The sequence below is a fragment of the Biomphalaria glabrata genome, chromosome 4 (assembly GCF_947242115.1).
Source record: "Biomphalaria glabrata chromosome 4, xgBioGlab47.1, whole genome shotgun sequence".
Taxonomy (NCBI): Eukaryota; Metazoa; Mollusca; class Gastropoda; family Planorbidae; genus Biomphalaria; species Biomphalaria glabrata.
The window spans coordinates 29,873,939-29,900,783 of record NC_074714.1 but is presented as its reverse complement, the minus strand read 5'-3'; the positions used below and the strand labels follow the sequence as shown (position 1 = coordinate 29,900,783).

The following is a 26,845-nucleotide window of genomic DNA, read 5'->3' as shown; positions in this document are numbered from 1 at the left end:
TATTATTTTGTTTTGCATTATTGACCATCAGTATTTTTAATGCAGCGTTTCTCAAACTTTGGGTTCTCCCCCGTGGGTGGGGATGGCGAGTAGGCTACCTTGAATTGGGGGATGGAGAGACGCAACTTCCTGACAAAAAGGGGTGTCATAGAGTGTGTGTGTGTGTGTTTCCTGGTGAAGAGGTTAAGCGACTGATTTGTGTTTATGCATTGAGGATGATGAAATTAGCGTAATGCAAATGTGAAACGGCAGACAATCTTGAGACATGAAAGAGTAAAGACGTTGTTTTGTGGTGACCTAGATGTTGTTTAAATATCAGTATATTTCATTAATGTTACATCTCTATCAAAAGTTAAGTATGTGAATATTGTAATAACAGTTAGGCTATATTGAGTTGTTCACATAAGAACTTTATTTGAAAGTTTATTAAGTTTATATGTTATTATAAGGCTTGTCTTCGAGTCCGAAGATTAGTGAGGAATGCATTTTTTGCCATGGCTGCGCAGTCATAGATGTGACCTACATATTTTGCCACATCCAGGGCAAGCATAACCACTGTCAGCAGGTGGTCGATTTAGCTTTTCTTTTCGCGTCTGCGTTTGTCCTCGGCAGCGCATTTTCTTTTGGTCTCAAATGTGTATCCCGCGGCCTTCGGGAATGAACTCCGACTGACTCGTTCTGAGGCCACATGTTACCAGGTGCTGTCTTCTATGTCAGCTAAGCAAAGTTGACGCCTAAGCTGGTCTTTGAAGCGTTTCCGTGGGGCGCCTCTTTTATGGCGGCCACCTTTTAGCTCACAAAAAAAATTAAGACTGTCATTTGCATACGTTCGTCTCCCATACGGGATACGTGCCCTGCCCAGCGTAACTGTCGGACCATAAGAAGTCCCTCTATACTTTCCTTACCGGTAAAAATATAAAACGCCTTTATTGGTTCAATTGTACTAGCTGTTTGTAAGCGAAAAACCAACGACCAACTAACAAGGAGAGGGGGCGTCGAAAAAAAAGTTTTATTTTCAGTGTAACTTATCTGAATATTAGTATAATTAAATGTTTAAAAATTAAAATATATTAAGTAGGAGATGTCATTTTATCTTCTAAATAAGACCTTGTCAACTGTAGACTGCTTTTTGCGTGGCGCGTATGCACAATATGGGTCAAAACGTTTTGAAGAAAACATTTTAAAACATCTCCGCTAGTGTGATTCTACTGGATTTTATTGTCTCAGAATAGTCGAATTTCTTCCGTGTATTGCAATTTATTATAGTGACGACTTATGTGTGGAAAAAAATCCTCGATAGAGACGTCTTTACACGAAGAATATTTGTTTTTTTATTATGGTGAATAGTGCGTTCTGAAAGAAAGCACATCGACATTAGCCTTTTAAAAAAATTATCTCTTCTTACTAGGAGAAAAAGGTTAAAATACGCTTAGCGCCGAGTCACGACCAGAATTAAACCACTTGCCGACTTGAGCGAACCTGCCGCATCTTCATTTCTATCTCCATTAAGAAATTTTTACAACGCTTAAAATGTATGTAGACAACATTATTATAGAAAAAGTATTGCCCATAGGCCTATCATATGTTGCAAAGTATTTGTTTTATGTAAAAATTAAACTTAAAGTGTTTTATCTGATAAATTGTATTAAACCTTATAACTTAATTTTGCTATTACATAATTTCATAACATCGAACCGAGCCGAACCCGAACTTTAGACCTGTCCGAACCGAACCGAACCCGAACTATACTCGTCATCGAACCGAACCGAACTCGAACTTACATCTGACCGAACCGAACCGAACCCGAACTTTAAAAGTTGGGTTCGATTCCCATCTCTAGTTTAAATGATTCAGTTTCCTTATTCTTTACTGGCCTACTATTTGGTCGACTATATTGTCACACATGGGCGTAGCCAGGATTTTTTTCGGGGATGGGGGGTTGGGGGGGGGGATCCGCGAAAAAAATGTATATTTATCTATGTGTGTGTGTGTACATAATCTTTATTACATTGTGACCCTTCATTCTTTCGGAATACTTTTATTTTGCCATAGAATAGGTTCTTCCTGGAGTTAGTGGGGAAATTGTTGACTATTCGCCATTGCCTAGCGCTCCCCCAGCGCGGGGCGGAGCCAAGCACTATTTCTGGTATTGAAATCCAACAAAATGCATATTCTGAGTTCCATAAGTCACCCTATGAAACCTACTCAGACCCAAGGATCACAGTCGCGTAACTAAGGGGGGAGGGGGGGGAGAATTTTAAGATCCCCCCGGGCCCCCACCTAGGGGGGGGGGCCCAAATGGGTGTTTGAAATTTATTTGTAAATACATAAATTAATATATTTGATTGACAAATAGTGTCCTTTCATGCTTTCTGCAAAATGATGAGAAACTGACAAAAACCCAATCCATCGAAAAAGCAAAAGAAGGTAGTGAATACTATGGATTCCCTGTAATCAAAACAACCAGAAGAAAGAAAAGACTTCATGGGAAGTTGAGTTCTAATGTAGGACTGTCAATAGAACTGCAATTCAAACGTGTTGCGACAGAAGTGCTGGACAGATTTCATATGGAGATGAAGGGCAGATTTCAAAGGCTGGAAAGAAAATGGATACCTTTGGGTTTCTTCTTGAACCAAGACACCTGTTAGATGAAGACCCGCTTATGACAAACTGTGCTACTTTTCCTGTTTGTATGATGAAATAAATGGCAAATCGCTTTTTCAATGATGTCATTGATGCACTAGCACTCTTCATCAACAAACCAGTAATACAATCACCAAAAGACATATTGAGGAAACAGGCTTCATACGGTAATTACGTGTGCTCAAACTTTGCAGCCTCCTCCGAATACTGCTAGCTCAGGCCACTTCCATTACGTCATGTGAGAGATCATTCTCAAAGCTCAGTTCATCAAAAGCTATCTCAGGAGCACAATGACACAAGAAAGGCTTATCATGGCTTTAATGTCAGTGAAGTCACAAATACTAGAAAGTATCGATGTAGTTGATGTTATAGATGTCTTTGCTGCACACAATGCACGACGTGAAGTGATATCAATTTAGATTTGTTACTTGTACATTATTTAACTAATAAACAAAGGTATTATTCATTAAAAGAGTCTTGATTACTTTTTGTTAAGTTTACTGATATACTGAACCAATTTGATTTGGGGCTTATATATCTTTACGTACATTATCCCATGTCATATGTCGAATGTCAAAATGCAAGGGGCCCCCAAAGAGGTCAATCCCCCCGGGCCCCCAAATTCTTAGTTACGCCCCTGGAACCCCAGCGCGCCGCTTTTTTTTTCTTTTTAAACTTTTCAAAATACCCCCCCCCCCTTCCCAAGTTTTCAAAGTATAATGGAATCATTAGAATTTAAATAAAATATTTAAGTAATTTAAAAAAAAAAATAAAAAAAAAAGGATGTACAAATTGCAAAATGAGTTCGGTTAAGAAAAGGAGGGTTCGTTCGGTTTGGTTCGTACCAATCAGTTTCAAAGTTCGGGTTCGGTTCGGTCATAAATGAGGTTCGAGTTCGGTTCGGGTTCGTTTCCCATCTCTAATTTAAACTGGTAGTTTGCACATTAAAAAAAAAGTGGTTGCTGCAGTTTTGTTTTTAAAAAATAATTATAATAAATAACGCAGAAATACAGTTGAGCCCCCCCCCCCCACCCGGCTACGCCCATGGCTTAATATTATATATCTAATATAGATCCATAGTAATATTTAGTCTGTATATCTATTTAGATCTATCTGGATTTTACAGATAGAGTCTAACTAAAGTATAAGACATAATAAGACCTATTAATCTAGATCTAATAATAATCTAGATCTATAATAGATCTATATTCTACTCTAGTAAGCAACGTAGAGCTGACAATTTAATTGACCAATCAGATTTCGCCAACTGTACCGGCTTAGCGTAAAACACGATTCAGTTTGGAGGCGTGAATAAAAATACTTGTATTTGTTGGCTGGACTGTTGAGATTATTCTGATATAATCTGAAGAGGAAGACTCGATTGCTAATCTAGATAGAATAGATCTATAGACTCTTATATTATTATAGAATTTTTTTTTTTACAGTTATATTCTAGATAGATCTAATATTGTTCTTCTGAACTACTGTCAGTGTTAGTTCTGTTAGTGTCAGTCAGATCTACTAATCTAGCTAGATATCTAGATCTAGATTCTAGTGTTACTATCCTAAGTTTTTTAAATTTTAAGTGTACACAAAAGCTGCACAGGCTGAGGATCTTACGTCCTACTGTTGAGTCTAGACTCTACTGTGACTATACTCACAACTCTCTTAGTCTTAGTCTTAAGACTTTAGTAGTTAAAGACTAAACTTTAGTCTTCAAGTTAAAGTAACTTAAAGTACTGACCTTCTAGAATTCTAGAGATCCAGTAGTCTGTAGTGGCAGTAGGCAGTACTAACCAGTAACCTAAACTAAGTGTCTAAGTTAAAACTAGGGTAAGATCTAGATCTATTTTAAGTATATTTAGATCTAGAGACTAGATCTATACTATAGAGTCTATATCTACTTATTCTACTAGATCTAGCTAGCCAACAATATAATATTATGACTATGACTACTATGACGCGAAGTACTGTTACTACTGTTAGTATAACAATTACTACTGTTTTTTTGTTACTCTGTATTGTACACAATAATGAAGCAAAGAAGGAAAAGAATGAACGAGATTGTGAAGGTAATAGTAGTGATAGTCTAGTTTAATTAAATTTAATTATAATAATAGTATTGACTCTAGACTAGAGACTAGTAATAAATCTAGACTAGATCTGTATTTTCTGTAATGTATTATATTATTATAGTATATAAGTATTAGATCAAGAAGTCGATCTATTAACTTTAAGTATTAGACTCTAGAAGATCTAGAATAATTTAGATCTAATAATCTTTAATACAAAAACTAGATAGAGACTAGAGACTAAAAGACATCAAAGTGAAAGTCCTAAGTCAAGTGCTGAACTCTAGACCTAGTCTTTAGTTAAATATATACTCGTAATAGTCATAATATAGTCTGTAGATCTAGATATTATATAAGCTAAGACCAATTGTTAATAGAAGGCCTGAACAATTATCTTAGATACAACGTGCAACCTTTGGGCGGTTTAGACAATAGCTCATTGATGCCATGTCACAGGTCGTGACACCAGAAATTGGAATAGTATAGAGTATAGACTAAAGAGAGAACGGGTGCGACCAACACCATTGTTATGAATTCAGTAACAAACAGAGAAGGGGAAATACAGCACATGGAAAAAGAGTTGTTAAGTTAGTGGAAAAAGAAAACACTATAAAATATGAAGGACTAATAACTAATATCAATATAGGCCTACTATGTACTATAATCTATATTATTTTTGTATAACGAATATTTAAAAAGTCCTATTATTTATAAAAAAAATGCTATGAATAATATAACAAATGTATTCTTTAGTATGTGTTTTAGAATGTAGCTAATAAAGATTTATTGAAAATATTTTTATTTAAAAAAAAAAATGAAAGTACATTGTATGCAAATTTTGTACACAGCTGTTCCTTGTTTGTGCATGTCCAGTCATTAGTCATTATTCCCTAGATTTTGCAGACTTCAACACCTTGCAACATAAAATTATTACATGTTGTTGGACTCCTTCAGTCATAGAACCACTATGGTTCATCAAGCAAGATGAAACCCTGGGCGTGGTTTATGGTTGGAACGATGGCGCTCACACAGCAGTTCCTCCCCCCCCCCCTCCATGCAGATGATGTGACCAAAGGAACGGAATATATATCCTATACAGTTTGGGATCAGTAGCGCCGCAGGTTCTGGCAGGCTGTAGCACAATCCTGTGGGTGATAACGGTTTTGCCGGGCTCAGTATCTGAACCATATGTGAAGGCCATGAGTTGGACTGGTTGTCAGAGGCTATTTGAGATGCATGCCATTGGAAGCATTTTATAGATAATGGGGTAAAACCATTACCACTTCCGGCAATAACAACCTTGCGGAACCGTAGTAATACATATTATATGCATAGGAAAGGAAATCAACAAACTTTTTATAATTGCCCAAATGCTAAGGATTTTCTTGATTTTTTCATTTTTGTCTAGGTCTAATCATTATTGAGTTACGAAATTAAAAGAAAACAGGCTGTGATCTAATCATTATTGAGTTACGAAATTTAAAGAAAATTGGCTGTGAATGTGTCCAAAAGTGGTTAATTTATATATATATATGTTGTTCTTTGAAATTATTCTATTTTAAACAGAATAAATATGGATAAAAGGATAATATATATATTATATTTTCCAGTTCTTTTACTATAATTAATTATTAAGTAATAACATCTTTATTGTATACATTTTCTTTCTCTTTAGTTTGCATTGGCACAATTGAGAAATTTAAAAAAGAAATATCTGATGAATTGTATGGTAACACAGAGAAACTTGAAGCAGCATTCAGAAAATTTTGCAAAAAGTTCCCCAATGGTGGCAAGGAAAACAGATTTGTAAGTAAAATTTATTTTATGAATAAATAAACTTTAGTTTCTCAACCATACTCTAAAGTATCCTCTTGACTATCTGTCCAACTATCCTACAATGATATCCAGCCAGAGCTGAATATGGCAGGATAGTAAAAAAACAGCCAAGCTCAGCTCTGTGCAAACATACTCTTAATGTTAACAGATATAATGGTGGAAAGGAAAGCAGATTTGTTAGTCAAATGTATTTTATGAATGTCCATGTCATAATTAAGAAATTAGAATGATCTTAATGGCATCAAATTGTTGATCCACTAAAAAATAAAGTCTGAAGCAATTATTATTTTGGAGGAGCTATTCTCGATTAAAAGCAGAACTAAAATTTCTAAGTCCATTTGAACAGTTTGGGTACCTTGGTCTTAACATTTACTACTCATATTATCTACTTCACTTATAGAGTGGTTATTGTTATATTCATCTTACATTTATTTGAACAGTCACATAAAATAGTTCCCATTTTCTTCAAATGAGTTTTAAGTTTGTATCCGTCAAAACAAACCAAAAAAAAAAAAAACATTTTCACATTTTTTTCAGCATTTTATGTAATAAAGACTAGATGATACAAGCATTGAAAGAGTTAGCAAGTGTTGTTGTTTTTTTTTTAACTAGGATATTTTTATTTCCCCAACCCTCAAGGATAGGCTTGCATTGATATCATCTCCACCACCAGCCACAATCACTCATTTTCGTGGCCCTTGAACTTTTAGAAATCGTTTTTTTTTCTTTTTTTTTTGAGGGTCTGTCATCCTTCAATTGATTCCCACAACCCAATCTAATTTAGTCTGTTCACACTCACTTACCCATCAGTTGAAGTTATAAAAAAAAGTGCATTCTCTGACTGCCATTATTTTATTGCCCTACACAGGATTTATTTTTCTAATATCAAATGAAATGCAACCCTCCCCACCACACACTTTTTGCTTCTTGCATTTTTTAGTAGGATGGACCCCATTTTAACATCCCTAAATATATTAATGTTGCTTTTTCCAAAGGCCTACTTTGAATATCCCATGCCCACCACACTACATTTATTTTGGCCTAAAAAGTATAAAAGAAGACAAATAAATCTTTTAAGCTATCCTCCCTCTTCCTGTTCAAAAGAGAAAACTCTTATTCGCATTGAGGTCCATCCTTTGCACATGAACTAGTGAAAAAAATCTAATTTATTTTCACACTTTTGGAAGAAAGTGAAATATGACTTTATTTGTTTTGTACATGCCCACATCTGATTTCAGTCTGTTTACATGTTTAAATCTCCTTTCCTTTAGACCAGCAGTTCTCAACCTTTTAAGCTCGGCGCCCCTTTTTACAACCCCCCACTTTTCCGCGACCCCCACCCACTCACACTTACACAGCAATAGAAGAATTGACATAAACAATCTATTTATCTACAGTCTTAGGCAACCCCTGGCAAATCGTCTATCGACCCTTAAAGGGGTCACGACCCACAGGTTGAGAACCCCTGCTCTAGACCCTAGAGATCACTAGATCTAGAGCTAAAAGTCTAGGTCAAGAGTGATTTGCATCAGTCTAGATAGATGCCTGGATTCTTTAAATTTAATACTTTTAATCTAAATCTTTGAATGGCTGTCTGTGTGTATTCTGGCCTCTATGCACATTGTTTTACACTGTCCAATGGTCCCTAATTAGAATCCTGCCCCTCCCCCCCTCATTCCGGTATTCCCTGCCTGCCTACCTCCAGGAGTTTTGGGCTAATCCAGATGTAATAATACTAATTTCTGAAAGAAGTGGAATTAGATCTAGAGTAATCTAGACTTATAAAACATTTTAGTAATCATAAAGTCACCCCTGTTCTTCATTTATTTCCCCTTTATTTATTTGTTTTTTTATTTTGTGACTTGTATATTTGAAGTTTGTGTGTATACTTATTAGGTTTTTAAATCATATTGTCATAACATCTGCATTGAATCTAAGCCACTTGGTTTTGCATTTTAAAAAGCCCTTATTTAAGTTGCTAATTACATTTGGGCCTCTGCTTGCATTCTTGACCTGAAATAAAAAAAAACTGTTAAATAATTTATTGATGCACCACAGACTCTATTCTTTTAATTTTTTTTTAATGTATTATACTGTTTTCTCAATGCTAGACACAATGTTTCAACTAACATACATAAGGTGTGTTATAATTGAAAAGCAATAAGGCATGTTTACCAAAAAAGCAACTCTTATACAATGGTTTATGGAAAAGAAGCAAGGGTGACAAGGGTTTGGGCTAAACATGTCCATTAATATCAGCCAATGTTTCTTTTTGGAGTTGTTGTCAAGATGACTCTTTTTTTTTTTTTTTTTTTTTTTTTTTTTTAGCAAACACCCCCCCCCCCTCCTCCCAATTTTTGTTTCATTTGAATAACATCTTATTATTATTAATGTTTAGCAGGTTTTGAGTTTTATTATTATGTTGTTGGTACTGATTTCAGTTAATCTTTTACTGTGTAATTAGATTGCTGATAATGCTATGTTTACAGTGCTACTATGTTGGTGGTACTGAAGATGCTGCTACTGGCATTCTGAGCAACTTGATCAAACCACTCAGCTACCATTTACCTGCCAATAAAATCTGTGAAAAGTTAAAAGCTATGGATGCACAAATTTGTGAGCTACGCTATGGTGAGCTATATTAAGAATTTAATTTTCCCCAAGGCTGTTGACCTTGATATTTCCTTTTCTATTCATATATTCTAATTCATATTATGGCATATGTTATTTTGGAAACTATTCTAAACATACTTGAATGTTATCAATGAAATATATTGGTACAGAATAGTCAACCTCATCTACCATTTTTAAATGATTTATTCTTGTGCTCTATAATTATACTTAACACATAACATAAAATGTACACTTGCAACCTTTTCATCAATTTCATTTAAATATTGCTTTTTGGAGAATTAACCCTTCTCAGTTTACAGTGTAGTTAACTGTGTGTAAAACTATTTGGACAAATATAAACAAACTTTGAAACCATCTATCCTGATACTATGTACTATGCTAATGTAAATACTTTCTAGAAATAATAATACAAATGATGTTCCTTGAACAGATGTGAAGCCAGACTATACCAAATTAAACAAGATGAAAGTAGGAGAACTGAAGAAGATCTTATCTAACTGGGGGGAAGATGCTGCTTGCAAAGGCTGTGCTGAGAAATCTGACTTTATCAAGAAAATCAGAGAATTAATGCCCAAGCATGAGCCAGAAGAATGGAAAAAAGTTGAAGCATCAGGAAAAGAAGATTTATGATTCTGGTGTTGCATGTTAGTGATGTGTAATGAATTGAATAAATTATTGTATAAATGCTGATGAAAGAAAGTGACAATGTTATTAGCTAAGTACTGCCATGATAATATTGGATTGCTTACTCACTGTAACAGTGAACAAAATGTTATACAAGTCCTGTAAGTATGTTGCCTAATTTTCACCATCTATGAATGATGCTAGAGTTACATGGAATAGTGTGTGGTGTTATATGCTTATTGTACAGTTATCCATTAATACTTACTTCACCATTACATTCAATCATTGAGTTGGAGGGATGGATACATAGTAGTAGACACTAAACTTAAGTTTCAAATGAATAACAGTTTTATAACAACTTACATAGTGAGTGCAGTGACCCAGACTAACTAGCTCAAATTTAATGCATGAAGAGCTGCCAACTTAAAATGTCAAAAAGTTCATTTTATTTTACATTTACTGTAATTAGTATATCCAATGTATTGAAACTTAAGTCTTGAGGTCATTAGGTCTGTGGTCTATAGTGGATTATAGTTATCATTACTAATTACTACTGTTTAGTTGACTTGTTCACAAATTCTCTATTTCCAACTGTGTTTTAGTTATGTATTTTATTATGCCATTTTTTTTCCATGTTGAATAAGTTATTAAGTTGTGCTCTTTCTAATAATTGAATCAGTAGTTACCACAGGATACAAACAGATACTGGAATAGATTATATTTGGTTTCTCATTTAGTCAAGTCTGAAGTATTGATCTACCCACTGTTAGAATTGTTATCAAATATATTTTGAACACCTACTATTCAGTGTACTAATTTATGTGTTGATGTTTTTGTTTAAATGTTTTGTATTTAAAATATCTATACAATATTGCTTTCAATTATTAATGTATTCCCTGTTGGAACATCCAACTACTCTGAATGCTATGTAAGCACTCACAAGATTTCTTTTGTTTTGATAGTAAACCTCATGGACCCAACTTTACTGACATAGGCTTGAATACATATACAATTTTGTAACAAAACAAAGTTTAAACGAATAGATTAACAGTCAGAACAGGCCATTTGTAATATCTAAACTTTCCATTTCTTAAGATATCAAGTCATGACTAATTTCTACTGTGTGTTACTTTTACTAAGTATCTAACCAATCATGAAGAATAAATCGAAAAGAATAATTTGAATATAAAGTGACTGAGCACTTTGAAATAAGATTGAACACACACACATACAAATTTTAATACCAATGGAAATACAAAGGATAACTAGAACTGGTTAAAACTTAGGGAGTGTGTCTAGAACTCGTTTCAAAGAAACAAAATCTGCATCACTTTACTAGAGAGTTCTGAATGCATCAAAACACATCTTTTTAAAACTTATTTGAGAAGTAATACTATTGAAGAATTGACACTTTTTTAATAAGGTGAATTAAATCTTGTCAGAGCTAAGATTCCACGTGCACCGCCGAGGCACAAGATATGACAGATTTTTTTTTCTGTCAAATATTTTAATTTACAGAATTCCAAACTTGTAATGTGCGAGCCATCGCTGCTACGTATGCAATGCGAATTGATAATGTAAAATTGTATTTCTATTTAGATTAACACGCTTTGTTTTAGTACTAAAAGATGGTGCATAGTCGTAGTTTTAAAAGCACATTCTTTTATTTGAAACATAAACGTTAATGTATTTCATAACTGACATTATTGACTCATGGCCACTTGATGAATATTGGCATGTTTTTATTGACGTAGATTTTTAGTTTGACCATATTCACAATGGTTCCCTTCACTAAGTATTAAACTTCTTGTTCGACATCGTTTATCAGCGTCAACTACTCTTATATTGTTGGCCTTTCGCCTGCGTTGTTTCGGTATTTAAGTGTTACCTCCGTTTGACTTAGCTGGAAAAGACTTAGCGCGAACAATAATATTAGAAATATAGGTACTACGGTGTAGTTATTACTATTCGGCAGTGAAGAGTGGAAAATTGCCGAACATTCGGCCGAAGCCGGAGCGACTATCCGGTGCATCCCTAATATATGTATGTATGTATTTTCATTTTTGTTACACTTCCAATCGAGGAAAACAAGAGTTAGGTATTTCTGAAAGTAATTTTACGATTAATTTGTACAATTTGATCATTGTCCTTTTGTATCACAACAATTTACCACAATTTTAAAATTGTACTTCAAGTGAAATATGTAACTGTTTACACTCGTTCATAATGTTCCAAAAGTGTGGAACTAGCTTACTAGTTGTTATTCTTGTGACTGCTTTCAGTCAGTCAGCATCCACCTGTTCTTATAGCTTTTATTTTCAAGAAACATAAAACGTGTTCACAAATGTATGTTGACCCAAATAATGTCAACATTTAGAAACAAAGGTTTTCAAAGTGCGGACATGCAACTTCTTACACCCGAAATACTCCCTCGGTAAAAAGTGACTTGAACTTCTCTTTCAGAGCATAATTTGCTAGGAGGTATGTCCTCTGGAGCTGAATCAGCTTCTTCGGTAAATTGTGACTTGGGGTACTGAAAACTGGTCCCAAGTTCTTGACGTCTTAAAATTTGCTTTCCAATTCCTCAATGAAGGAATCCAAATAAGTTTTCTACTTTTCAAACCATCTCACTAGAAATAGTTTCACCTTTCACTAGAAATAGTTTTACCTTTCACTAGAAATAGTTTCACCTTTCACTAGAAATAGTTTTACCTTTCACTAGAAATAGTTTCACCTTTCACTAGAAATAGTTTCACCTTTCAGCAAAAAAAAAAAAAAAAAAATGATAAAAGCTGTCACTTGCTTGCCTGGAGAAATGAAAAGTTGTAACATGAACATTCATTGCATGTGCAAACATCCCATTGCAATATTTTCAATGATAAACATGAAGTCTGTCTTTCACTCTTCATTCGAAGTATTACTAACAAAGTCACAGTCAATATCCTTCAAGGGACATAACATTTTCTTCCTTGAGCTTCCCTATATTCTCAATACCTTGCCCATGCTAAGGCAGTGGATACTACTGTGGTACTGAACATTGGAATGTTTTGTTTCTAAATCTTTAAGTACTTCTCAGAACTGTCTGTGATTAAGACCCCTACCTGTGATAAGTTTGATCACTTATATTAATATGCTAATAATATGTTTGATATTCAATACAGCTTTGTGCAAACATTCCCGTTTAGAGTTTATGATTGTTAATTAATTTATAGAAAAAAAAAAGTTTTTTTCTCAGTCAAAGCACAGGTTTCATCAGTTGTTACACTTGCCATCTTGTTCCATGCCAGCTCAACAGTTTCAACACAATTCTTCATAGCATTGGTTTGAATTTGTGTCTTGAACCAGTGGCGTAGCTAGCCATGTGCGAGTGGTGTGGGTCGCACGGGGCATCAAGCGGTGAGGTGTATCAAACTAGGATAAATTTGAACAATAAAATCAACGCATGGCACATACACGAACAAAGACAAACTACTGAATTTGAAATGTTTACTAGAAATTAATATACTTAAATCTCTGAAGGCAACGCACTTTTACACGCTCAGGCACATTTTGTTACACCATTGTTAAGTAGGCTGGTTTCATCTAGATCTAGAGCTTATAAATAAATGCCTTAGACTCTAAAATAGCAGAATATGGCACTTAATGGGCATCGCGAACAAGTTGAAGAAAAATGACAATTACAAAATCTAGGTCATTTCTATGGGTTGGTGAAATTGCTATTCAAGTACGATCCTCTCCTGTGAGAACATTTGCTTCGAACTAAGCTTAAAACCCAGACCAAACACCTGCATGTCTCCACACAAAGAAAACGAAACTATTGTAATAGTGAGTGAAAATGTATTTCAATTTTTTAAACAGCTCACCTGACATCACAAACTAGATCAATTTTTCCAAATGTTGAGGTTTTGTTGTCTTGGATAATGACGAGGTACAAATTCTGTAGTCTTTCATTAACATCTTAATTTATTATCTGATGGATGAGTTTGGGGACTTAAGCTGCAATCTATTCAGTAACATTTTTCTGTGCACTGGACTGTTTACACACCTTTTTATCAACTTTAGCGCACCGCTAGGACGTCCTCAGCAAAATAACTGAATTTAGACTTAAGCGCTTGGTTAAAACGTCGCCAGAGGAGAAGTCGTAAAGATTGTTATGGATTCATTTTAAAACATTCTAGAAACTCTAGAGACATTGATTAGAATAGATGAAAGCTCTTCTACTAGGTATGAAGCAGGCGGATTTTCATCATTTTTTTTTACCTACCTTGGGTTTTTGGCCCCTGTATTAACTGTAATAAGAACGCCTGAGTCTACCTTCAAAAACAATAATTTGTCAGTTCGAGACTGCGCTCTTAAACGGAAAAGATTAAAAACATTCTTTTTTTTTTAGCATTTATTTCTCATTTATTGATAAACTATCTGTATTTCACAAGCTTCTAATTCTGTTTGTAGTAGGCCTAGATATAACTGATGTAAATGTTGCAATAGTAATAGTCAAATAATATTGTGTTAGTAATAAGAGTATAGGCTAGATCCACATAAACATTTAGCCTACATTTGTCAACTATGATGTCACAAAACAAATATTTTCTTAAATCTGTCTCTGATGGTAAAAGGTTTTTAAACCAATTAAATGATTCATTTTTACACAACATTGATATAAACTACAGATAAAAAAAAAATTACAGAATCTTGTTTAAGCTAATGAATGTAATTCATACAAATTTAATTCAATGGTTCTCTATTGTTTGTTTTTAATGTAATCATAAGCATAACAGTTTATATATAAAATAGAATAAAACTAAGACTTGTTTCTCCTTCCTTTGTTTGATCAATTTTCTATTTGAAAACAAAAATGACCAATTCCTGTTTTTGTAAGTATTTATCTCCCTTTCTTGGTTTTGATCATCCATTCAGCTGTGGGATTAACACGATACACTTCCAAGACTTCAGGGTCACTTATATTTCCACCAACTTTACACAGATAATCAATAGCTCTGTCTGCATTCTGTCCCTGAGCAAATAGTCTTCTCGCATCTTCTAAAAGGGTTTTAGGAATAGCCTCATAGGTTACTGATATAGCACATCCTTAGCTGTTGTTGACTCATTGAATGTGATGACAGCACTTTCCCTGGTTATTTGTGGAGCATGAACTTCAATTTTAACTTCTTTTAATTTCCTCAATTCTTCAGGTGGTGGGGGTATTTCTTCTCCACCTTTTGATTTCTTTCCTAACAACTTGGAAATACATTTTCGTTTTGGCTTTGCAGAAGCTCCAGTTGCATATTGCAGCCTAATTTGACTTATAAAGTTGGGGGGAACAGCAAAAAGTTTTTTAGTTGTAATTTGTGAATGTTTTAAAATAGCCAAAGTTGTCATTAAGTCTTGTGGTATCTGTCTCAGAGCCTTTGGGTATTGCAAAGATATTTGGAGCGTGACAAGTGGCCAGATTTTGATCATCCATTTGTGTGACGCTCTTGTTTTCAAGTCCAATTCAACCAACTTAAGAAGACCTGCAGTGTGTCTCCGTATTCTTTTTTCATGGATAAAATGAACATATTGGTGGCTCGTATTTGTTCTACGTAGGGCAATGTTTTAATATCAGGGAAACACTCCATTCTTTCACTGGATATCAGATATGCTGGTAGTTCTCTGAGGAAGGCCTGAAAGGCTGAGGCTACATCATGTGTGTGGTCGTATATAGAATAGTTAGGTCTCTTGTAGAAATTATTCTCTAGCTCTTTTCTAATAGCTTTGACTCTTTCGGATGATCCTGGTACCATGAAGACCCATTGTACTTGCATGCCATTTTCCTCAATGAATCGAAACATCGTTAAAAAATACAGCTGGAACTATCAAATAAGTATATTTTTTTTAATATCCTTCGTAACAAGTACTTCAAGTTCTGTCCCAAATATTCCACTATCTGTAGTTCGTTTCTTTGCCTTCGTCTTTGTATATGCAACATTGTGCTTCTCTAATAATTGTTTCAGTTCCTCATATGCAACATTTTTTAATATTCTTTCAGCATCTTCTTCATTAAGGTCAGATATATAGGTCAGACCTAGAGCATCTCATGGTGGTTCATACGGAGGTCAAGGTGCATGTCGTTGAACAGATGTGGATGTGTGAAAATCTCTTGAACATGGAGGCAGTGGGCCTAGTGGTTGCTTCAAGTGGGACAAAACAATGAGTTTGTAGCCCAACAGTCCTTCATTTGTTGTTTAATAAATTGTTCCAGTCGGATATATATTTATTGTTGTCAGGAAAGTAAAATTTAAGCATTTTAAAATCCTTTGAATTGTTTAAATCTGATGAGTTTTCTTTGCAATGAGGTAAAGCTTGGTTCTGGTCCTCACTGTTCTCATAGTTTGAAATTAATTTTGACTTGTTACCAATCGGCAGGGAGAAGTTGAAGCCGTGAAAATTGCTCATTAAAGGCCTACAACTGGACTGAGATTTTGATGTTTTGGAGTCTTCATTTTTGTCAGTCCAAGACGGATGAACTTAGGTATGGTTTCCTTGATGCGATGTTATTGGATTACCACTTGACTGTAGTTTTCTTTAGATTTTATATCGAAAAGGGAAGTTTTATCGTCAAAATAATTTTTTGGGGGGTTTTAAACTAAAAAATCTGTGGAGTTTTTTTTTTTTTTAAAATTCAAAACCCCCTTAGCTACGCTCATAGAAATTGGTGACTGAAGTTTGCTTTAGAATAATATTGAAGAGAAAAACTCTCTGTATGGTGGTATTTAAACTCAAAACCATCAAGAGGGGTTTTAAAAGTTAAAAAAAAAGCCTTCTGGAGGAGGGAGGGAGGTTTAAATATAAAACGCCCCTTGGCTTGGCTACGCTCATAGAATTTTTAGTTTGTAATATGCTTTTTTTATATTGAAGAGGTTTTTTTTAGCTTCAAACCCCGCTGAAGGGGTTTTAAACTCAAAACCCCATGGCTACGCTCATTGACTTCTGAGTGTGTAATTTGCTTTATTTTTATAAAGAGGTGTTTTTTTTTAGCTTCAAACTGCGATGAAAAGGAGGGGGGGGGGGGTAAACTAAAAAACCCTTTGGCTATGCTCACAGAATTTTGAGTGTGTAAGTTGCTTTTTCTATGGAATAGGTAGTGATGGGAACTAAACTAAATTTTTTTAGTTAAACTAAAACTAAGTTTGAACTAAAAAAAAGTAATTAAACTTTTAGTTAATCCCAAATTGAAAAAATTAGTTAAACTAAACTAAGATACTTTAGTTAAACTTTTACAAACTATTTTGACCTTTTTTAAGGACGATACAGCCAAACATGAAAAATATAAAACACAACCAATCTCTTTAGCAAAATGTAATAAACATTTATTTGTGCACATGAAAAAAGATTTAAATGTCTTTATGGGATAGATGTACATCTTAATAGAATCACTAGAATGATACTATTATAGAAAGAAATTAGAAGTAATTGTCCAAGTTCTAATATAAGTTACCTTTAGAAGTAATGATAAAACAGCATGTTGACTCTCTAACTAACTCTAGATTCTAGAATATTCTGGATCTAATATCTTCTACAAACGAAATGATCAGAAATATAATCTGGATCTAGAATTAGATCTAGCTACTAGACCTAGATCAAATAATTAATATTTTAATTTTAATCTAAAAATAATCTAAGAAATACTAGTTACTACTACTACTACTAGATCTAAAATCTAGATAGAGTCTAGATCTAGTAGGTAACTCTAGATCTAGAGATTTTAGATTATTATAATTATGATTATAACTAGATATGGGTATTTAGATCTATAGGCCTACTCTAGTAGATAATACTAGATCTAGATTCTAGATGTAATAGATCTATATAGTAGATATAAGTATAATTATAATAGAAGTAGATGTAGATCTAGTCTAGATTTAGTTAATTTAGTAGTGATGACTATTATTAATATTATACTCATTATAGATTTATCATCTATGCATCTTAAGTCTTAGTATAATAAGTAATCTAGATATATCTAGATCTAATCTAAACTCTAATTCTAGAATAGTAGAATCTCTAAACTAATAGATCTAGTCTAATAAAGTAAAGTAATATAGATTTCAATTAATAGATCTAGGTTAATTATTATTGACTTATAATTTTGAATTTACATCTAGATGTAAGACTACTAAGAGTTAGACTCTACTTAAGACTAATAAGAGACTAAAATAATTAAATATAGACTATTATGACTATAGGTCTAGATCTAATAGTAGTAATAGACTAATAGACTAGACGTCACTAGACTCTTAACTCTAGATCTATATAGTAAAAAGTTTTAAAATAAAAAGAGTCGACATTTCTTCTAGATCTATTCAGGAAAACACTGGTGTTTAATAAAAAGCAGCAAAATGTAGATCTATAGAAGCAAGGAATTATCAGGATTTATCAAGCAGCGAAACATGCTAGAAATATAATGAACACGTTTATTTTTCTCGCCTTTCAAATACCTTGAATTGGCGGGAATAGTGGCCATTATAGGGTAAAGGTCAAAAGGCTTTCAAGTGACCTGTGCACCCTCTAGTTTATTCTCCTCTCTATAATTCATTATATATATTCTCCAAATTACATAGATCTAAATATTTATTGGTATTTATGTTAAAAAAGTTTGTAAAATTTGTAATTAAACTTTTTAGTTTGTAACTAAAAAAAAATAATTAAACTAGGATTTTAACTAAACTTTTTTTTTTTAATTAAACTTTGGCCTTAACTAATTTTTTTTAGTTAAACTAAAAGTTAGCAACTTTTTAGTTAACTTTTGCCCATCACTAGGAATAGGTGATTTTTAGCCCATGGGTACTTTGCTACGCCACTGATTACATTATTTCGTTCTCAATAGCTAATGAACAATAGATTACTTTTCTCTCAATAACTAATAAATGAAGATTATGGCCTACTTTTCTCTCACTAATTAATGAACGATAGATTACTTTTCTCTCAATAACTAATGAATGATAGATCAGGGCCTACTTTTCTCTCAATAACTAATGAACAATAGATTACTTTTCTCTCAAAAACTAATGAACAATAGATTACTTTTCTCTCAATAACTAATGAATGATAGATTACTTTTCTCTCAATAACTAATGAACAATAGATTACTTTTCTCTCAATAACTAATGAACGATAGTTTACTTTTTTTCTCAATAACTAATGAGCAATAGATTACTTTTCTCTCACTAACTAATGAACGATAGATTACTTTTCTCTCAATAACTAATGAACGATAGATTACTTTGCTCTCACTAACTAATGAACGATAGATTACTTTTCTCTCAATAACTAATGAATGATAGATCAGGGCCTACTTTTCTCTCAATAACTAATGAACAATAGATTACTTTTCTCTCAAAAACTAATGAACAATAGATTACTTTTCTCTCAATAACTAATGAATGATAGATTACTTTTCTCTCAATAACTAATGAATGATAGATTAGGGCCTACTTTTCTCTCAATAACTAATAAACAATAGATTACTTTTCTCTCAATAACTAAATAGATTACTTTTCTCTCAATAACTAATGAACGATAGATTACTTTTCTCTCAATAACTAATGAATGATAGATTACTTTTCTCTCAATAACTAATGAATGATAGATTACTTTTCTCTCAATAACTAATGAATGATAGATCAGGGCCTACTTTTTTCTCAATAACTAATGAACGATAGATTACTTTTCTCTCAAAAACTAATGAACAATAGATTACTTTTCTCTCAATAACTATTGAATGATAGATTACTTTTCTCTCAATAACTAATGAATGATAGATCAGGGCCTACTTTTCTCTCAATAACTAATGAACAATAGATTACTTTTCTCTCAATAACTAATGAACGATAGATTACTTTTCTCTCAATAACTAATAAACAATAGATTACTTTTCTCTCAATAACTAATGAACAATAGATTACTTTTCTCTCAATAACTAATGAACGATAGATTACTTTTCTCTCAATAACTAATGAATGATAGATTACTTTTCTCTCAATAACTAAAGAATGATATATTACTTTTCTTTTAATAACTAATGAATGATAGATTACTTTTCTCTCACTAACTAATGAATAATAGATTACTTTTCTTTCAATAACTAATGAACGATAAATTACTTTTCTCTCAATAACTAATGAACAATAGATTACTTTTCTCTCACTAACTAATGAACGATAGATTACTTTTCTCTCACTAACTAATGAACAATAGATTACTTTTCTCTCAATAACTAATGAACAATATATTTTTCTCTCAATAACTAATGAATGATAGATTACTTTTCTCTCAATAACTAATGAACAATAGATTACTTTTCTCTCAATAACTAATGAACAATATATTTTTCTCTCAATAACTAATGAATGATAGATTACTTTTCTCTCAATAACTAATGAATGATAAATTACTTTTCTCTCAATAACTAATGAATGATAGATTACTTTTCTCTCAATAACTAATGAATGATAGATTACTTTTCTCTCAATAACTAACGAATGATATATTTTTAAAAATGAATATTACCCCCCCCCCCGAAATGAAATCCTCCCCGTAGGGGGGGGGGCGCTCGGAATTTAGTGACTGATTTTTCGCTTAAATTTTTTTTTTAGGTGGGATTTTAATACTAAACCATCACTTGCACCAGCACAGCCAAGGGGGATTTGAATTTAAAAACACCTACCAGGGGGTTTTGAGTTTAAGCCTCCTACCAGGGGGTTGTGAGTTTAAAACTGCCTACCAGGGGTTTGCAGTTAAATCTCCCTCTTCTATAAAACAAAAATAAAAAATGCAAACGACAATCCCCAATTTTCAAGAGCAAAGTTAAGGGAGATTTTGATTTTAAAACCCCCTCCAAAATGTACGATAAACCCCCTCTTCAATATAAAAAAAAGCATATTACACACTCAAAATTCTATGAGCGTAGCTAAAGGGGTTTTGAGTATTGAGTATCTTGAGTAGGGTTTGAAGCTAAAAAATACCTCTTCAATATAAACAAGGTTACAAAAGACAGTTTGTGTGGAAACACAAACTCAAAATCGGCCCCCGAAGTAAAATGTTTTACATAATTCGGATAATCCTTCAGAGTAGAAGATAGTTTACTTCCTAGTCCAAACCTCCCGCAGGACGACAGGGGATGGGAGCAGGCAGGGTTTGAACCTTCGATCGTCGATAAATCCAAACGACAGTCCAGCGCGCAAACCGCACGACCAATGGTCCACCCAGGTAGGCTTCAATATTTTCAGAAAGAACATCCGAATGAAATTATATCAAAGACAAATGAGAGATAAGAATGGAGAAAGAAGGTTAACAGATCTTGTGTAGTGCCCCAACTGTCCCGCAGATCAAAGGATACGTGAAAGTGAATGTAAAGTTAGATGTGAACCTGGCCTAACTAGTTTGTGGTCTATAGGGCAGATGATGTAAAGTTCATCTGTTTTTGTGGCCTACGGTTAACGAGGGTGTCATGTAGCCAGCACAACGACCAACCGCCTTTGCTTTTCCCCAACTAATGTCAGGTACCCATTAGAGCTGGGTAGACTCAGAAGTTGAAAATCCCAGTCTTCACCAGGATTCGAACCCGGGACCCTCAGTTCGAACTAAATAAGTTAATTGTTTTGAAAAGGCTCAATCTCATATTCGAATCCTCAAAAAAAAAAAAAAAAATTTCCGCTACATAAAAAAATTTTCACGAAAATGATTTTTATAAGATTACTATTCGTCTTAAATTAGGTTTAACATATAATGCATACTAATTAGCTTTTTCTTATAAAAAACTGCTTGCATAATTGATTTTAAAAATTAGAATTTTCGCTATCAGGAAAAAAAAAGTAGCCGTTGCATCAGAACTTTGAATGGTCTAAAATATTGTGAAGTCGGATTTTCAATATCTCTTCTAGTTTACGAGATCTAAACGGGACGGACGGACAGACATTTCGCACAAAACTAATAGCGTCTTTCCCCTTTCGGGGGCCGCTAAAAAAAGAAAATTACGCACTCAAAATTTTATGAGCTTAGCTAAACTCAAAACTGAGTCAAAACCCCTTTTCAGCGATGTTTGAAGGTAAAAAATACCTCTTTAATATTAAAAATAAAGCAAATTATACACTCAAAATTCTATGAGTGTAGTCAAAGGGGTTTTGAGTTTAAATTCCCCGCCCGCGGGGTTTGAAGCTAAAAAATACATCTTCAATGTAAAAAAAAAAAAAGCAAAATTACGCACTCAAAATGCTATGAACGTCGCCAAAAGGGGGTTTAAACCCCCATTCAGAGGGATTTGATGCTAAGAAATATAAAAAGAAAGCAAATTACATACTAAAATTATTAGAGCGTAGCCAAGCCAATTGGGGGTTTTAAGTTTAAACCCCTCTCCTACAGATGGCTTTTTATTAGAGCGTAGCCAAGCCAATTGGGGGTTTTGTGTTTAAAGATGGCTTTTTAAAACCTCTCCAGATGGTTTTGAGTTTAAAATACCCCTACAGAGCGTTTTGAGGTGGAAAACCTCTATCTTCAATATTATTCTAAAGCAAACTACATTTACCAAATTCTATGACCGTAGCTGAATGGGGTTTTCAATTTTAAAAAAAGCTCCAGAGATTTTTTAGTTTAAAACTTCTGTCACAAGTTAAAAGCTTGCTGACAGGGTCACTCAATTTTATCACAGCATTAATTATTATTTATTTATTTTATTTTAATTATCTCCTACTTTTAGCCCCGGCTTCATCACCAACCCAACCTTTTCCTCTTCTCGCTAGACTGAATCCACAACCTTGTCGACAACAAAGCCACTACTTTCCGCTTATCTCCCCTTGGCCGGGGGAAAGATAAACACACACTCTCTTACTCTGGTCTTACCCGCCGGATGTCTGACGGTCACGGTTGATACCACCTGGAATGGAGTACACTTCATTTTTCTTCCACCCCTTTCCAACGTCTCTCTTTGATCAAGGAGATTACTCGTGTCGACACGCCTCGTGACTTTCCAAGGTGAGACTTTCTTCTAGAGTTAGGCTTCACCCATTCATTCTTACTCTTAGAGGAATACCTGGTGCCTCCCTCAGGTATCTGCCTATTGGATACTATTTATTTGGATCTGCCTATTGGATACTAATATATTTGGATCTGCCTATTGGATACTATGTATTTGGAACTGCCTTTTTGGATCACTTGCCTATTTACTTGGACCTACTATTCAGTGTCATCTGCCCACTTGACACTACTCAATGGCCTATTGGCCTACCTGACTCTTTGGCACTACTACTTGGCGCTATCGGCTCTACTTGCCTGCCTATTCGATAATCCACTTGTCAACTTATTAGGCACGACATTTCTATAGACCACGTGTCTGTGCGAGACGTCATAGCTTCGCCAAACCTCCGCAACTCACAGGGCATACCCTGCTAACGACGCTGCCCACGGTAGCCGGCCACCCACCCTACTGTGCCCACTACAGATATCAGAACTTTGGATTGAGACTCCACCTCCAGCTGCAAGACCTATAGCCAGGACACAGTCAGCTGCAACCTCAGCAGGACAACCAGCTAAGTGCAAAGGACAAAGTGACATATACTCTCTCATCAAGTGCTTAGTATGACGATACTAATTGCTAACGAGATAGATACAGCCCCCCCCCCCTTTTCTTTATTTTATTCTACCTTGTACATTTATGTAAATAAATATTCTTTAATTTTACAACATTTGTATCTTTCTTCATTGTTTGTCTTGTTGCGTGTCTGCTCCCGATTTATCTCTGATGGGCCAGTGTGTGGCTATTCAAAAATAATCATCCCCCTAAACACCTAGGAGCCACTCACGTCATACACGAGGTCCGTCACAACCCCCAACAAATGATTTTGACGATAAAACTTCCCTTTTTGATATAAAATCTAAAACAAACTACAGTCACCTAATTCCAAGAGCGTATTCAAGAGAGGTTAGACATTTCTACCAGTGATGGTGCTCCATTAATAAAGTGCAGTGAATAGTCATCTGCCGAAAGTGGAAAAACACTAAATGTGGCTCAACAAAGATGGCTAAGACAGATTTTAGGAGTCAGTTATATCTCTAACAACCAAAATTGGCAAAATGGCAGAAAAAATGATCAATAACCGACTTTATTGGTGGCTAGAAAGTACTTGCTCACTCCACAATGCACAAGCTGGCTTCAGGAAAGCAAGTAGAACAGAAGACCACCTCTTTCGTTTTATCCAGGACACAGTAGAAGGGTTTCATGAAAACAAGCACACTACAGCAGTTTTTATAGATACAAGCCTATGATAGAGTGTGGAGAAAAGGTCTATTTTTGAAGATGAAAAAAATGGGCATCCATGGAAAAATGTACAGCTGGATCAGGGCATTCTTAAAAAAAACAGAACCATCCAAACCCGATTCGAAGGTGCCATCTCTAGTAAAAAAAGTTTGGAAGAAGGACTACCACAAGGTTCAGCCCTTAGCTGCACTCTCTTTCTAATCTTCATGAATGACCTCCCGGACCTCATTTCGGTCAGTAAGGCACTTTATGCAGACGACTTTTTAATTTGGACTACAGAGAAATATTCAGTGCTGACTAGATCCAAACTAAATAGAGCCCTCACAACTATCTCCACGTATTCAAAATTATGGGAAATGGAAATAAACAAAGAAAAGTCAGTTTATTCAATCTTTAGCCACAGCAACAAAATAGCAAAACAGAAACTACATCCTAAAAATAGACTCACAGCCAATAAATAAAGAAGAAAATCCAACATAACTTGGTGTAAAATTAAACCAAAGACTGACTCTAAAACACTTTATGGCAGATTTAAAAGAAAAGGCATCACAAAGATTAAACATAATAAAACACCTAGCAGGAACATCATGGGGAGCTGAAAAGAAAATATTAAGACACTGGATACGTCAGATCTGTAATGGATAATTGTCTCTCCATACAAGTAGCTGCCAACAAAACATATCAATCCTCATTAGACACAACCCAAAACCAAGCCTTGCATCTAATTAGTGGAGGTATGAGAACTACTCCCACAGCAGCCTGTAAAATAGACTCCAACATTCAACCTCTTAAGTTAAGGCGCAACAGAGCAGCATTAGAAGCTATTGAGAGATACAGAAGGTTGGAGGACGATCATCCTAATAAACTACTAACACAGAGAAATAGGAAAAAAAAAAGCAAAGGACTCCGATCCAAATTACTGACGAACTAGCCCTAAAACACCACCTACCCAAATAACAGAGAAAAAACTACCAGATTTTCAAACATAACGCCCGGACTAAACTACAAACAACCAACCATCAAAACACATTTACTAAATAGCACATTAACAAAAGAATCAAATCCACTGGAGCTCAAAGTAGGCACGCTTGAAACAATTGAAAGCTATAAAAAAAAACAGCTATCCATATATATACAGACGGATCAGCTTTCAAGGCCACCATCAATACTGGTCTTGGTGCCTTCCTGGTCTTCCCTAAAAATAAACACTTTGAGATAGGCGCACCCTGTGGCGATTACTGCTCAAACTTTCAAGCCGAAATTGAGGCAATTACCATAGCACTCCAGACAGTGGAAAACAAATTATATGAAGGAGTGCATCCACCATCAGATATTGTTGTATTTACAGACTTCCAATCTATTCTGCAAGCACTTAACAGCAGCACCTCAAACAGCCCAAGAGAGTTAACAACACTAGTTGTGATAATCCATCAAATGATATCAAATTAAAAATATCAATATCACACTACAGTGGATTCCTGGACACATTGACATCATGGGAAATGAAAAGGCAGATAAGCTTTCAAAGGCAGGTTCATCTATGGAACAACCAGATAGACCTGTTGACTACCTCACCCTAAGGTCAATGTTAGCCAACAATCACAAAGAGGAGTGGCTCAACCAATTGGCATCAGGAAACACAGGCAGAGCCATGTACAAAGCAATGACTACGCCTAACAAACTGGACAGTATTAACTTCCTCCCCCGCAAACAACAATCTACCATTTTCCAACTAAGAACAGGACACACACCACTATTAAATTACCATCTGAACAAAATAAACTCTACACAACTCCCCATTTGCAGACACTGCGCCCACCCCTTTGAAACCATAAACCATATCCTCTTGAATGCCCCTCCCAAATCCACCTTAGGCAGACCCTACTTCCACTACAGCCCAACATAACCAACACCCTGTACGGCAGTGCTGAACAGCTGAAGAAAACAGAACACTTTTTTCCTTGGCACAGTGTGCAAAAAAAACTCACAGCTCAGCAGCAATAAAGCTGGCTAGAAGAAGAAGAGTCAGTTATAGAGATCGGGTCTAAATCAAGGAAATCCTATGCCGAACTGGGAGTCGACCCCTTACTTAGTAAGATTGTGACAGAGCGTCGCATGAGGTTTGCGAGACATGTTCTCCGACAAAATGAATTAAGCATAATAAGAGTTGCGATGACATCCTAGTACAACCTGGCGCCACACATTCATGGCGGTCCTCAGAACAGGTGGGAAGAGGCTTCAGACATTACCAGTGACAGATTTTTGTGGAAACAGCTTACCTCCAAATACGCCAAACGGAGCGGGAGGGTCTAAGTCAGTAAGAATAGCAGATTAGGTTTTTGAAATAAAACTTCTTAATAGCAGGAAAATGCACTGTAGATACCTCAGAATATGCATTTTGTTGGCTTTCAATACAAGAAATAGTGTTTGGCGGCGGGAGGGGGAGCTCTTAGCGCTCCCCCAGATCCCCTTGCTGGCAGTGGCGGGAAGTGTACAATTTTTCCACTAACTCCAGGAAGAACCTATTCTAGGGCACAATAAACGTCTTCCGAAAAATTGAAGTATTGTTATAAATCTGGTGGTGACATAGATGAGGGTAGTGGTATGTGTGTAGTCAGCCGACACACATCTCCCTAGGCCAGCGCTAGACGAGCGGTCAACCGTGACGAGCTACGACGGTCAGCGAAGACAGTTCGGGAAGGATCTGTGTTGTGAGTAGAGCTCATGAGCGTCACAAGGGATGTAG

At 34.9% G+C, this 26,845-nt stretch overlaps 2 protein-coding genes across 3 annotated transcripts in view; one reads left to right on the top strand and one right to left on the bottom strand.

The window, feature by feature from the left end:
* Window positions 1–3,911: 3,911 nt before the first annotated feature.
* Window positions 3,912–10,610, top strand: LOC106058347 (mesencephalic astrocyte-derived neurotrophic factor homolog). 2 transcript variants are annotated; one of them, XM_056025250.1, is made up of 5 exons: window positions 3,912–4,135; window positions 4,560–4,715; window positions 6,391–6,521; window positions 9,041–9,182; window positions 9,616–10,610. In XM_056025250.1, the coding sequence occupies exons 2-5, from the start codon at window positions 4,586–4,588 to the stop codon at window positions 9,813–9,815; spliced, it is 603 nt and encodes a 200-aa protein (XP_055881225.1). In that variant the 5' UTR covers window positions 3,912–4,135; window positions 4,560–4,585; the 3' UTR covers window positions 9,816–10,610. The 2 variants fall into 2 exon arrangements, with proteins under 2 accessions (XP_055881225.1, XP_055881224.1); XM_056025249.1 differs by having other exon boundaries at window positions 3,912–4,715.
* The window catches only part of LOC106054088 (tyrosine-protein kinase receptor TYRO3-like), a 109,414-nt gene continuing 89,121 nt past the window's right edge, over window positions 6,553–26,845 (bottom strand). The window contains exon 11 of the mRNA XM_056025248.1: window positions 6,553–8,564. Coding sequence (XP_055881223.1) covers window positions 8,534–8,564 — 31 coding nt within the window. The 3' untranslated portion in view covers window positions 6,553–8,533. The remainder of the gene's footprint in view (window positions 8,565–26,845) is intronic.